We start from the raw sequence: 14,148 nt of genomic DNA on the forward strand, positions 1-14,148 counted from the left end.
TTTTAAGACAGCAAGAGGAAGCTGAGTCAGGGGAGGTTTAGGTTGAATATCAGGAAAAGGTTTTTCACCCGGAGGGTGGCTGAGCACTGGAACAGACTCCCCAGGGCAGTGATCACAGCACTGAGCCTGTCTGAGCTCAAGAAGCCTCTGGACAATGCTCTCAGGCACGGGATGGGATTTTGGAGCTGTGCTGTGCAGGGCCAGGAGCTGCAATCCATGATGCTCATGGATCCCTTCTAACTCAGCATAGTCTGTGATTCCATGGCTTAGTACAAACCAACTCCCTACAAACTCTTCCTGCAGGAGAACTTCAAGGTAACAGGACAGAGCTTTACCTCCTCACTGCCACTCCTGTCCTGCTCTCCTTGTTCCCCCACATTCCTGTGGTACCTCTTCCAATGCAATGAACACCTTCAGGTTCATATTTGCACATTAATATCCTAATGAATTTAGAGATCTGAGCTGGTAAACAGAAAAACACATTCTCCATTGCTATTTCTACTTATTTAAACAAGCACACAAAAATCCTAAAAGAAAAACACAAAAAAAACCCAAAAAAACAAACACAAAACAAAAATCAGAATTGCTGACAGTAGTAGGGCTGCACTGTGGGAGAAGGTCACAAAGTGCCCTGTGCCCTCACAGCCATTTCACAGCAGCATCAGCTCCAACTGGAGAAACTGAGGTGCCCAAATGGAGCCACAATGAGCTCAGGTGGCTGTGGTGCCCCACACATATGTTTTTACATTTTTTTGTTGTAGATGAGCCTTTTGATTTTCCCAAAGTAAAAAACTTTCACTTAAAAACCAACTTTTTTCTTCCTACATAATTCACAGTAACTGTTACAACTACTGATAAACAGATATTATGCACCAAAAATGGCTGGTCAGACATTTTAGTAATTACTTAGTTGAAACACTCTTTCAACTTACAGAAGTTATTTAGATTACAGTTAATCATATTTTTTTAAGGACAGTAAATCTTTTTTTGATACAGTATGTAATTATATCTTTATACAACATGAGTTTCTGCTAATTATGCAATTATCATGCAAGGAGATTAATATGAAAGATAGTCTGAACTGCTTGCAATCCGTTAAAAATACAGTATGTGTACATATACTTCTTGCACATATACCTCATTCTCTACACAATCTCAATGATTTGCACTGGTCTCACTGGGGTCATTTCATTTAGTACACAAAGGACATTTCCTTTGTAGAAAAAAAAAAAAAGGGCCAAAATCTTCCTTATATTCAAGAGGTTGAAGACATTCGCGCACTGGAAAAAACCTTTATTTATAAAGCATTAGCAAGAGAATATCAGCAAAGAAAATTTTACATAGCAACCAATTCCTCCTCCCTTTCCTCCCCTGCAAATCACAGTTCTGATGCCAGTATTGGACTTGTTGAAGTTGAATCCTTACCCACAAGATTAATCCCATTACTCTTAAGTATAGTAAAATCAGCCTCTTGTCATTGCTTTAAAACTTGAACCTCTACCAGGGAAAATTCACCACCATACACAAGAGGAGCTACTGGAGATGTGACTTCTCACTGCTAGTAAACACCAGCAACCCCTCTACACAACCTGCACATTTCAGATCCCCCTAAGGTGAACATTGAGGAGTTAGGTTGGCATTTTGTTATGCCATGCAACCCTCAGCAAAAGCTAAAATCTGAATTTATTAATTCTTACCTATTAAGCATTTTGCAATTGGCACTGTATGGCAGAAGCTGAGGGGGAGGAGGGGGAAGGCAGGGGAGAAGGCAGACACACCCCACAGCTAAAAGTTAAGGTAAGAAAGAAAGTTCAAGCAAACTCAGACTGGAGACTACCTGTGCAAGGGGTTTCAAATTGCAAATCATAGACAAACATGAAATCTCTGACACTTGAAGAACCTTGCACTGAAAAACATTGTCTGTCCAGTGGGTTCAGATGTCATCCAATCCATCACCTGTCTACACCATTTTTCAAGTGGCTGGTGGGAAGTAAAACATGACAAATAGCAAGAAATGATGGAAGAAAAATAACAAAAGAAGAAAAATCCTGAGACACTCACAGCAATTATATTGAAGAAGTCATCATCTCCAAGGGTATCCAAAATAGATGAAACTGTCTGCTTTGCAATAGTCAAGCGAAGCCCTTTCATACTGCCACTGACATCCACTAAAATTACCACATCTTTTGGAGAAGTTGCTGCCTGGATGTACCTGAGACAAAAGACAAAACAACTTCTTTTAAATACTGAACATTTTATCTTTTCAAATTTCTTAAACGCTGGTAGTTCTCTGTTGCCTACCACTTTCTGTTTCTGCAGTCAAATGCAATGACTCCATTCTCATCAGGTTCCCATTTAATTCCTGTTAAAAAAAAAAGAAAATAAAAATATTAAATTACATTTTCATAGTACCTGCTCAAAATATATCTATGACATTGGGGCCAAGTAGCAGTTAATAGAGTTTCATACTTTAATAGGCAGTGCCATTATAACATAGGAAATACTCGAGGGAAATACAGTTAAGGGAATAGGACAACCAGAAATTATTTTCTTTTCTTCACTCCTTTTCAGACTACTGTAAGGTGAAAACCTCTTCAGGCCTACCCTGTCCAGTGCACTATTTTCACAAACCTCCTGTCATCCTTGGTCTGGGGCTGGCAAGTTTTATTACATCTTGCCAAGTCCCTTCCAGACCTTGAGCACTTCATACCCAGGGCTGATCCCAGCAGCTCCCATTCCACTGACTGCTTCACCCAGAGGTCATACCCGAATTTTCACTCACTTCAATAGGAAGAGGTAATATCTCCTGGATGTGGGTCAGAAGAAATATGACAGAAATATCCCCAAGAAAAAAAAGTTGGCAGGGGAATTTTTTCTGCTTTTTGTACTCATTTTCTAGCACAAACAAGAAATAGCCTTAAAAACAAGGATGAATCCTTGAAATATCATGGAGCTTGGGAAATGAAATATAATCTAAAACTAACACGGAGCAGCCATTACTTTCAGATACTTTCAGACATACAAGCTTATAGTAAACTTGCTTAAACTCAAGCCTTAGAAAAACATGGGTTGCTAACACATCAGCCAAAGGAGCAATACCCACTATGAACCTGATACAAAATTACAGAATCCAAGAATCAGTTTATTTAAATTTATAGTTTAATATTATGTGGTAAATTGGTGTAGGATTAAACATAAAATTTAATGGGCAGCAATATATGTTTTAACCTATTCCTACAGAAATAATACAAGCGGTGTGATTGCATTTATTACAACTGATGTGAAAATAAACTTTAAAACAAGTTTTTAAATCTATAAATGTAAATATGCCAGGTTAAGTGGACGTTTAAGAGAATAACAAATTACAATGAGGTCTTACTGTGTGCATTGATAGAGCACATTATTTAGGATCAGTACTATACAAAGGGTCTAATCCTTTTGCCCTCCTTCTTCACAGTCTGTTTAGAAGTTATTTTTCACATTTGTGTGTCTATCCGAATAGAATTTTTCATGAGTCCATGAGTTATTGTGAGGGCTTCACCTCCAAATGGAATTCTGTAGAAAAACCTCAAAATTTTCATAATGTTGATTAGAAATCTCTCTGAAAACTAGATGAAGTAAAACCAAACTGCAAGTGTCTGTGGCAGTCAGAATTTGTGACAATACTCAATGCACCCATAGCATTCTTTACTGTATTTTAAGAACTTCTGTTCTTCTTACCTGGATATTGCCTGAAAAATCCTTTTGCACTTCCAAAGTACTGCCAGATGAGAGAAGGGTCACGATCAAAGTTATCAACAAAAACCTTATTTAAAGATTCTGACCAATAAACTCCATTTACAATGGCTGGATCTGGAAAAAAATAAAGAACACACACATAATGAAAGGTGATTTTTTCTAAGTAGAATCCCATGAACTCCATCATCTTCAGCTTATTCACTACCCAAAAATCTACTGACTGAAAACTCTTGTAGGTTTTAAGTTTCCTTTGTCAAATAAGTGATCTGAAATCAATGATTCCCTTAAATAACAGAAGTATGGCTAAAATAGAGCAGAGACACCTGGCACAATTTTTTATATAAGTTAAATTTGCCCTTCAGAGCATCTGTCCTGATTTTGTTGCTTGTTCTGGAGAACATAAATAAGTCAATTGAATTTAGATTATTTACTCAATGTACCTTCCCTAAATGCATGGAATGTCTCGTGGCAACACTTTATTTTTTTTTAGACATTAAACTTGGTAAGATCATTCTCACTATGTCTGAAAGTTTTCATGTTGGAACAGAAAGTGGAATACCTTGTATTTCACACTTGAATTATGATATGCATAAAACCACAACATCTCATGACAAATACCACTAGTTGTTATTTGGAAAACATTGAACCCACATTCCACAACTATTACTCAATTAGTTTTTATTCCCACAGGAAGAGAACCACAAAGCAAATCCTTGACGTTGAAACTGTTCTGTTTAAGACATCCCCATCTATCAACTGCTAAAACCCCAGGCTGCCCAAGTATGTTTTTGAGCTGCCGATTTGGTTCAATAGTGGGAAATGAGAAATCAATGAACATGTCTTATGAAGTTACTGGATTTCAAACCGTGAATTTTGAAAGATGAGAAACAATTAAGATACAGGATATTCCCCTTTCAATCTGATGTGAAGTCAGCAGAATAGAAAGGAAAAAACAGAACCAGAATCACAGATGTATTATTTAATTTGCAAAAGTGTGCATACATGAATACACAGTAACATTTGCTCAAGCATTTGAAATAAGGCACCCATTAGCTTGCAAAATAATGTCACTGTACTGATTTCAGAAGACTGCTTCAAATGTGATTTTAATGGAGTGGAAAAAAGGCAAATTGTTATCTTCCCTTGCATTCATCAAGAAAAACAGCAGAAAAGGGAAAATGTCTCAGCTACACAACTTTGCATGTTGCTTTCACCTAAATATTTAGGTTTGTAGAGATGAAATGCTGAAAAAGCAAGGTCAACAAAACAGATGTTGCTTTTAAAATGTGTTGAGGGTAGTTACTTGTTTCTCTGGAAGATGAAATATACACTTAAAATCTGCCCAATCAGACTCATATCAACCAAACCAAAGTCACTGGTCCAAGGGCTCTGCTCCAGTCCTGCCTAGCTGTCAAAACCCAATATCCAGCTGTTTCCCAGTCTGTGGTGACCCAATAACCAGCTGTGACCAAAACATCACAAATCAAGTGTCAAGACTGAGACCTATCATCAGTCTGTAAAACTATGCTCCTATTTCAGCACTCCAAAATATCAATCCAATCTTCAGCATTTAGACATAACCTGAGAGTGAAGCACTAAAATGAGAATTCTGTTCCTCAGCTCACTGCAACTTCCCAGTAGCAGTTCAACCATTGGTATTCTGATCCTGCTCCTATACTTAATTTCTCATGGAGTATCTAAATCACTATTGCAAAAAAATTGCAGTGGCACTGTTAACTCAACATCACAATACTGAGATAAAGTGATCAGTTCGATTCATCTTTGAAAAGAGCAACAAAGTTCAGAGGATTGGGTTTGGGTTTTGTTCTTGTTCTTTTCCCTGGTGTTGCTAGAGAAGTCAGTTTAGAGGAAAAGAGAAAGAACCATTCCTCAAACCTCTGGAGGACTATCAGCTCTTTATATGCCCTTCAGTCATCAGGATTAGTGAAAAGCCAAACAAACCAAACAGAATAATTCCATATTAATTTATATTTAAAATAAACTGCAGTGGCTCTTAGCAACTTACATTTTGATCTCATTCCAAGGCTGCACATTGTATCTTAGTATTTTACAGTTTTATCAGATGTCTCCTGTCCTGGATTCCTCACAGCCTAATTTTTAATGTCCTTCCCCAATGAATCTGTTGCATAATACCACTCATACAAGCAGAGCCCTCACTCTGCCTTCCAACCAACCAATAACAATTTTCTTTGAATTCTATATACATTCCAGTTCCATAAGGTCAAGGAACAACTTTAGTCATTCACCTCTTAAGTTCTGAACTGAATTTGAAGTCTTTCCAGGGACATATAAAAATTACATTTATGTGTAAAAATTACAAATATAAATCACTCTAAAAAATAATACGAAAATATCAATGGATATTTTGTGTTACTTTTTTTAGACCATCTGTGAAGAGCCACTTAAGATGTTTCTATATCTGTATTACAGATCAGAGAACTCCATGGAATTAAAGTCAGGAAATTTTCCCTGAGCAAGACTGGTGCAGTCTATATTCTGCATTAGGTTGACAACACTAATCATCCAAATGCTGATTACTCTAAACATTAATTCATTGACTCTGAAAGTAATAGTTGATTTTGGGTTATTTTAGCTGAAAGGAGCATAAAGCAGGCATCTTAAGTAAGAGGGCACAAGTAGAATGTGACCTGTGCTCACTGGGTTCCTTCAAAATGAAAGCTGGTGACAATTCTCTACCTTCCCACATCCTGCAGGTCTGTTATGCTGGCTGCTCTTTCCAAAATATTTCCAGTTCCATTTTACACATCAACCACTTTAATCAAAAAAGGCAAATAGGGCTACAATTAGTTTAAACCGTGGAATACTAGGAAAAGTAGAGTGGAGAAAACATAGAGCCACAGAACAGAACAGCAGATGTGGAAATCATGGGTCTTTACTGGATACTGTACCTGCAAGGCAGAAGGATTTCTAACTGGAGCTCTTTGTTCTAAGCTTTATAATGCTGCTATGTGGGTTCCTCTCTGTCCACATGCACCATCCCAAATACAACTGTCTGACCACGTGTCCTTATTAAAATTTTATACTTTCATCATCTAATAACCTGTATGCTAAACCTGTTGTTCTGGGCAATTTCCAATTTTAATAATTACACTAAATCATTCAAATTCCCCCAGTACTTCATTTAGAAACAGTATTCTTAAGTTTTTCAATTACTGCTGAACGTCATCTGCGTCCCCAAGATAGATATATGTCAATAGTGGTAGATTAATCCTTGTGAATATTCAGAAATTTGGTGAGAGAGAAAAAAAAAAATGTAAAGCCTAATAAAAATGCAAAATTATTAATGTGATGTTATGAAGCTCAAAGATAATAAATGCAAATAGTTTTCACCACAGTTCTTGAAATACCACTTCTACTTTTGCTTCCTGGCAATGAAATAGAATTAAAATATTCCCTTTCTCTTGCCTTTTAGATGAGCTGGCTTGCAATTATATGGGATTTTGCTCCACCATTGTTTGTGTAGATGTTACCTGTTTCTACTGACATTTAATATAAAATCAACCCACAGGAAAATAGGTACAGTGACATGGAACTGAAACAAGATTGCCAAAGAACAGCACAGATGCATGTAGCAATTAAGTTGCTGTCATGGATCCTGCTGACCCAGAAAGGTCTGAAGTCTCAACAAAGGCAAGGAAGGTGCTCAGACTGAAAGATGTGCAACAGACAAAGGGAATGGTCTTTCTTTTTTTTGTATTCAGAGAATCTGTAAAAGCATCTAGAGTATGATAAGTCTATGGAACGAACTAATATGTACACAACCCACTTTGCATTTTAATTATTTCAGCAAGTTTTACAGAAAATAAGGAAAACTGCTGAAGAGCTCAGTAACTATCAGGTGTGGAATACTTCTTCTTGCCATACTCTGCTTTATTATCAAGATGAGTTACTAATGATCCTTAGTCTTTTCTCCCTATTTATTACTTTTGCAATATAATCACTATTTTTTCCTGGAAAGCTGTCAAAGATGCTGGCACTGAAAATGATCTTCCCTCCTGTAGTATCTCACAACCTCGAGGGCAGCCCTAAATTGCAGAGCAGTTCTGTCATACAATGAAGCAGTCTGAGCAAAGGCCCAGGCACTGGAAAAGGAATGCAAAATCCAGCACTCTCCTGGCTCAGAGATAGCAACAATATTAGCTTAGTTTTTATGACACTGACAACATATTTAGTCTGGTCATATTTTAAAGAATAACAATCACATACTTTGCTGGGACATATACCAACAAGCCAATAATTACACTACTCAACACTAATATGAATGCTTTTCAGGGTGGTCCAGCATATTCAAGAGCTGGGGCTGGATGCCAGTTTTGGCAACTGCCTTCACTTTTTTCTCTCTCTTCCCCTCTCTCTGACTCCAGGGTAATGTGGATGCATCAGCTCACAGATCAAAGCATCTGGCCATCTGTAGACATAAAAGAAGGTGTTTGTCCATTTTGCTTCATGTGCTGGGAACTGTTCACCAATGTCAGGAATCACATTCCCCCCTTGCCAGGATATGGGATGGTAAAGGCTTCACGGACGTGACTGTATAAAGGCAGAGTAGCAGGCATTAGTGCCTTCATCTTCCAACATTTCCCTAATAACTCTACCCTTCTGCTTTGAAGTGGCAGCAGAAGAACAGGAGTATGGCCAGATGTGTTTATGCTGAGTTTCATGAGTGCATTTGTGCGATGCTTTGGATTATTTTATGGTGGGAGGGCGAGTGTTCTTCTTTGGTTTGGGTTTTTTTGGTTTTGGAGGTTTTTTTGGTTTTGTTGGTTTTTGGGGGGTTTTTTGTATTTTTTTTTTTTTTTTGGATGAACAAGATGGACTGAGATTCAACTTTAGTTCATTTGAAAGCCAGAATTACAGCTGCAAACTCCTCACTAACAGCATTCTGGGACAGAGATTCATGTCTGTCTCCCAAGGGCTTGCCATCACATAGGTTATAGAAATGTCCTGCAGCAAATCTGTGAAGATTTGAGCACACTTCACCCATTTGGTACTGGCCTGGCTGGACCTTGCTTAATTTCTGAGATGCATCAACAAAAAGCAAACAGCATGTGGGCTGAGCAGTGGGCAGGTTAGAGCAAAGCTCTGGAAACAACATATAGGCCATCTATGAACACAGAACATTATCTTTGGTTTTAAATTAAAGGAGAAACTCAGAGCACAAGTCAAGGGTATCCCAGAAAGAACTAGAAAGATGTTGCTTTAACAGAGCTGCTGTCCCAGGATCCAGGCATTTGGGGCAGTTAGACCTAACTCTAACACGCTCTAAACAGATGGGATTGCCTGCCCAGCAACTGCCTTGAGCTGAGGAGAGCTAAAGTCAAAACCCAGTAATCCTGACAGATAAATTAATTCATGTTACTGCAGATAGCAAGATTTTTCTGTATTTTCAGTAAACATACTCATTTACACACTTTTGCGTGATACAAATTGAGGACTGTGAAACACGAAATAATAGCAAAAAATACCACACCACAGAACTCTAAGATGCCAGGGTGTGACAGAGAGAAAGGGTGAACATGAAAAACCACCAATATAAATGGTTTTCCAAGTGGAAAAGAGAAAAAAAATTCTGAGAACATAGGAATTACACAAATTTAGCAGAGGCCTTATATCCACTACATTTTCATCACAGAAGCAAAATTAGTCATGAATACTGCAAATAAAAGGAGCCAGTTGTGACACGTGGCAAGGAGAAATTTCTGCACAGTCTGATGGAAGAGAAACTATCAGCAGCCAGGAAATTCAAACCACTGGCAAGTGGCAGAGCAGGAAAAGTGTCACAACAAGCAATAGAGGAAGCCTGTGCAACACACTGCAAATTAGGGGAAAAGAAAGCAAATGTGACTGCTGCTAAAACAAGCCAACTGTGCTGTAAAATATTTAATGCACAACATACCAAAAGGGACAATTTTATCAGAGCTGTTGTCAAAGTGATGTATGACATAGGCAAGGCACAGCCTTGGAAATATAAGACACCTTTACAGAAATTTCTCAGGGACAGATCTGTCCACCAATCTTAACAAAAGCCATTTGAAACACAAGGCCATGCAAACCCGTTAACTAGAACTTCACAATCAATGTCTAATTCCTATTGCACAGACATTCAGACACACAGTGCAATTGGGGCCAACAAATAATGCTTTGAAGGAGATTCTAAAGTCATCCTGTGTTTCTCAACTCATCGTGCTTCTTGCATGCAGCAAATGAAGGCATGAGAACCTTTAGAGAGAAGTGTTTTAGCAGGTAAAATGCATCACAGTTGTACTGGGCTATAATAAATGAAACCTCTCCTGCCCCATTCCTGGGAGCATCAACACCGTGTGAATGTGCAAGTATTGGATATAAGAGCACACTTATCTACTACCATGGCAAGTCATCATCTCTTATCCTCCCAAATCAACAGGCTCTTACTTCTCTAGTGCTTTCATAATCCTTGTGTAGCACTTCCTTGCACAAAAGACCACTTGCACAATTTGAGTAAAATGGAAGTTTTATGCATACAAGATATGAAAATGTTCAGCTGGTTCTAAACCCTCTGAAGATAGTTTTAAAAACACTGAGCAGATGTACAAATGTATCTCGGGATGAGTACATTCCAGAATCTGTTATGTATTCTTAAACACTATTTGCTTCTTCAGGAATGTGCCAAATAAAAGCTGCAGGACACCTAAATAAACAAAGTATAGTGTAAAAATGTCTTTGTAAGTTTTTAGCCAAACAATATTTTGAAACAGTTTATGTTCTCGCCAAGCATACTAATGCTTAACCAGAAGAGCAAATTGCCTTTTCTCCTCTTCACACAATACATACCCAAGAAAAATCAAAGGGTCTGGCTGTTAGCAGCATGGATAAACAAATTATTACAGTATCCTAAAACAGTAGAAAAAATATATATGTATCTTTAGAAAACTGCTATTATTCTTTGTAAAATGTTCATCTTCTCCCCTACCTAGTAAAGAAAAGTTACAGATTTTACTTTGCCAGACAACCATTCAATTACTGCATATTCACTCCTAAAGGTTTTCAGAAACTGAGGATTATTGTCAATTTCTTGTCCTTAAAAGCAACAAATAAGTAGGAGTGACATCATGACTGACAGAGGTGCATCAGGTCAAAAAGCCTCTTCATATTGTAGCTGAGATAACACACGTATATTTGTTCAGTAACAGACATTCCCTGGCTCAATTTGTCAAAAGGCAAAGCCCAGCTCTGAGTAACCAAGCAACAGCTGCTGAATGAGTGGGAGAGAGTGGAGCTTTCTAGAGGAAATACTTCACGTTTCCATGCAGCCTGTATCTGCCATCTCGTTGCCATGGTGATGAGGATGTATTAGAAACACACAGATTAGATCCACAGCCAGAGACAGACTAGAACACGGGGAAGATAAAGCACAGTCCACATCTTGAGTGGAGATGCCAACATTTCCAAAAGGCTTGCTGTTAAAGACAGAGGCTTGAGAGGGGAAAAAAAAAAAAAATCTGTGAAGCTAAAGCCCTGTTCAAGAACAAAGCAACAGCCTGAGTAAACTCTGGGAATCAGATTTGAGGCAGAATTTAAGCAAAACCAGATGGAAGAAGCAGAGAAGTCTGTGCATCTTTGTCCAACAGGCAACAAGAGTTAAAACAAAGAAATATGGGAAGAGAGGACGTTCTCTGCAACCTTGACTAAATCAGTTAGACTAAGAAAGATCCTTTTGAATTAAACCATGCCCAGTGTTAGGAAGCCCTGGAGTTCATAAAATGGGAGGACAAACAATCCAGGGGAAGGGTTTCCAAATATAAATATAGTGGTCCAGGAGAGTATGTGACCATGAGTTATTTAAATAACAACTCCAGGATGTTGAATTTTCAGAAGCAAAGTCCATAAAATCACATACGACAGTGACAGACAAGATTTTATTTCTTAATTTCACACCTTACAGGAAAATAGTTTTGCATATGTGCTAGCTGCAGATTATAATCTTTTGGCATCACTTGAGAAATGATTTTTTTTGGTTCTAATATTCTAGAAAATAGGTAATCTCAATTTTGGCAGCCAGTTGGAAAGCATTGATAGGAAAGTATGACTGAATGATATTCATAGCTCTTTTTAAGTATCAAATTGAAAAACCTTACTTAATCAAAAAATGGTTGTGGTTCATCACATTTCAATATCTTTTAGAGAAGGCTCTATTACATGCAGCAGATTTTTTTTCCTATGCAAGCAAAACTTTTGATTAGAGTCTGCATTTATTGACTTGTAGAGTATAAACTCATCTTTTAACATGCAGTGAGCATCATGCAATGGAAATGCCATTTGACACAGGTAATATTCTTTACCAGTCTCTAAACTGTTCAAGCAAAACTTAAAGAATATTTGTGAAGTTTAAGTCCAAGATCTCCTTTTGCAATGTTTTCAGCATTCAAGAAGTAAATATAGTAAGCAGAAACACACAGGCTAGATCTGATGGTTTTTGTACTAAAGACATTGAGTTCAGAATTATTTCAAGCTGTATTCCATTCACATTGTTTACAAATAATTTCTAAAAGTATTGGTGATTATAAAGGCAGAAAGAGAGGAAGGATGGAAACAATTGCAAGAAAATACCTTGCCATAGAACAAGAGATAAAGGTTTTAAACCAAAAGATGGTAGGTTCAGACTAGCTATAAGGAAGATGTTTTTTACAGTGAAGTTGGTGAGGCACAGGAACAGGATACCCAGAGCTGGATGATGTCCCCTCCCTGGAATCACTCCAGGTCAGGCTCTGAGCACCATGATCCTGGTGAAGATGTCTCTGCCCATTGCAGGGGAATTAGAGCAGATGACCTTTCAAGGTCCCTTTCAACCCAAACTACTCCACAATCTGCAATCCACAAAACAATAAAAGAGCACACAAATAATTGATTGTCAACCTTCCACAGCAGTAATAACAATAATCATAGTGGAAAGCTTTTAAACAAAGGTTTAAGTCACATGATAAAATCTCTACTTTCAACAGCCAGTGAAATGATAGATGACAGAGACAGAGAGGCACAAAAGGCAGTGGACATGTGCTGCAAAGAATTGTGCCATGAGCAAAGCTGTGAGACAAAGAGATAAAGCCTCTTCCTGCAAAACAGTATTGCAACCTTGTGGAAAAACCCCATGGAAAGGAATCAAATTGTGAAAATGAGAGCAATAATTAGAATTGAATTTAAATCCATAGGAAAATAGTTATAGCTGTCTTGTCTTTGAAATGAGTGAAGTCCAAATATACCTTAAGAGGTGTAAGATGCTTTTTAATAACTTTTTTATAAATCCATATTTACTCAGAGTGTTTGTGGTTGCAGACTCAAAAAGATTGTTAATTTTTGAAAGTATTTCAGATCCACTGACATGGACTTAGTGTGGTATTAACTTAAGAAAAAATGAATTTAGACTATTATTAATGAAGACTTTATCTTCTCACCTATTATTGAACTTTAAATTGTACTTTACAATCAAGAACCAGTTTTTAAAACCATGGATTTTTACAGCTTGATTTACACAGTTTGAGACTCTCAGCAACATATTGTGTGCCTTATGTTTGTTAGTTGAGTTGACATAAACCATATCTCCTGTTGACAGAAATGCTTGAAAATATTCATGGAGCTCAGCATCCATCACTGAAAAACTGTGCAGTTATGGAAAGCACTGATAAAATTGCTTCCTGTACTTCAAAAACACCAGAACAGCAGCTCTATCACAGGATCAGGATGAGAAGAACAGATGGAAGACAGTTAAGACTGAACTTCTCTGAGTATAAAATTTATATTATTGCTTTTATTTTTCAAAACACATTAACTTCAGATTGTATAATTGATCATCGAATTTTATTTTCTGTCTTGATTCTGTCTGCTCTGTCAGTAAAAAGCAACATTTTGCACTAAGGCTACTATTTCATTATCTAAATATACCTGGATAGACACCTGACAATCTGTAATCCAGTGGAATAGTTTTCTTTCTGATTTTTCCTTTTTTTTTAAAGGAAAAAGTCAGTCAAAGAAAGGATTTAGAGAAAATTATTTTTCACCTGACCATGCACAAATTGCTCTCCAGCTGCCTTAAAAATAGATCTTTCCTGTAACATACATGTATTTCCTAACTTACCAGAGAACCAGGCCTGATGATGTAAAAACGTAAAAGCAATTTACTGTGGCACCTGGCAGTTTATGATAGCAGAGATTTTATAAACTAACCAACCACTGGGCTTCTGATAGGTATTTGCCAAAGGCCAGCCAATCTGATCAGAAAAGTCCTCCCAAGTTCCAAAACAGCAACAGGCAAGAATGCACAAATCACAGCCTAATGTCTGGGGTAGGAAAGAGGGAACTGTTATTAAGGAGAGGTTTTTGAAGTCAATTATGATT

At 37.5% G+C, this 14,148-nt stretch overlaps 1 protein-coding gene across 7 annotated transcripts in view; it reads right to left on the bottom strand.

Annotated features, from left to right (window-relative positions):
* Positions 1-14,148, bottom strand: part of CACNA2D3 (calcium voltage-gated channel auxiliary subunit alpha2delta 3) — a 396,747-nt gene that overhangs the window by 194,376 nt on the left and 188,223 nt on the right. For all 7 annotated transcript variants that reach the window (XR_014854750.1, XM_085072721.1, XM_085072724.1 and 4 more), the window contains 3 exons: positions 3,721-3,852; positions 2,302-2,362; positions 2,062-2,212 (listed from right to left, as the gene is read on the bottom strand). Coding sequence is in view for 6 of the 7 variants with exons in the window: in XM_085072721.1 (XP_084928847.1) it covers positions 2,062-2,212; positions 2,302-2,362; positions 3,721-3,852 (344 nt within the window). In the remaining variant the exon portion in view is untranslated. The remainder of the gene's footprint in view (positions 1-2,061; positions 2,213-2,301; positions 2,363-3,720; positions 3,853-14,148) is intronic.

Source organism: Lichenostomus cassidix, chromosome 12, assembly GCF_008360975.1.
Source record: "Lichenostomus cassidix isolate B80296 chromosome 12, HeHo_3.0, whole genome shotgun sequence".
NCBI classification, from domain to species: domain Eukaryota; kingdom Metazoa; phylum Chordata; class Aves; order Passeriformes; family Meliphagidae; genus Lichenostomus; species Lichenostomus cassidix.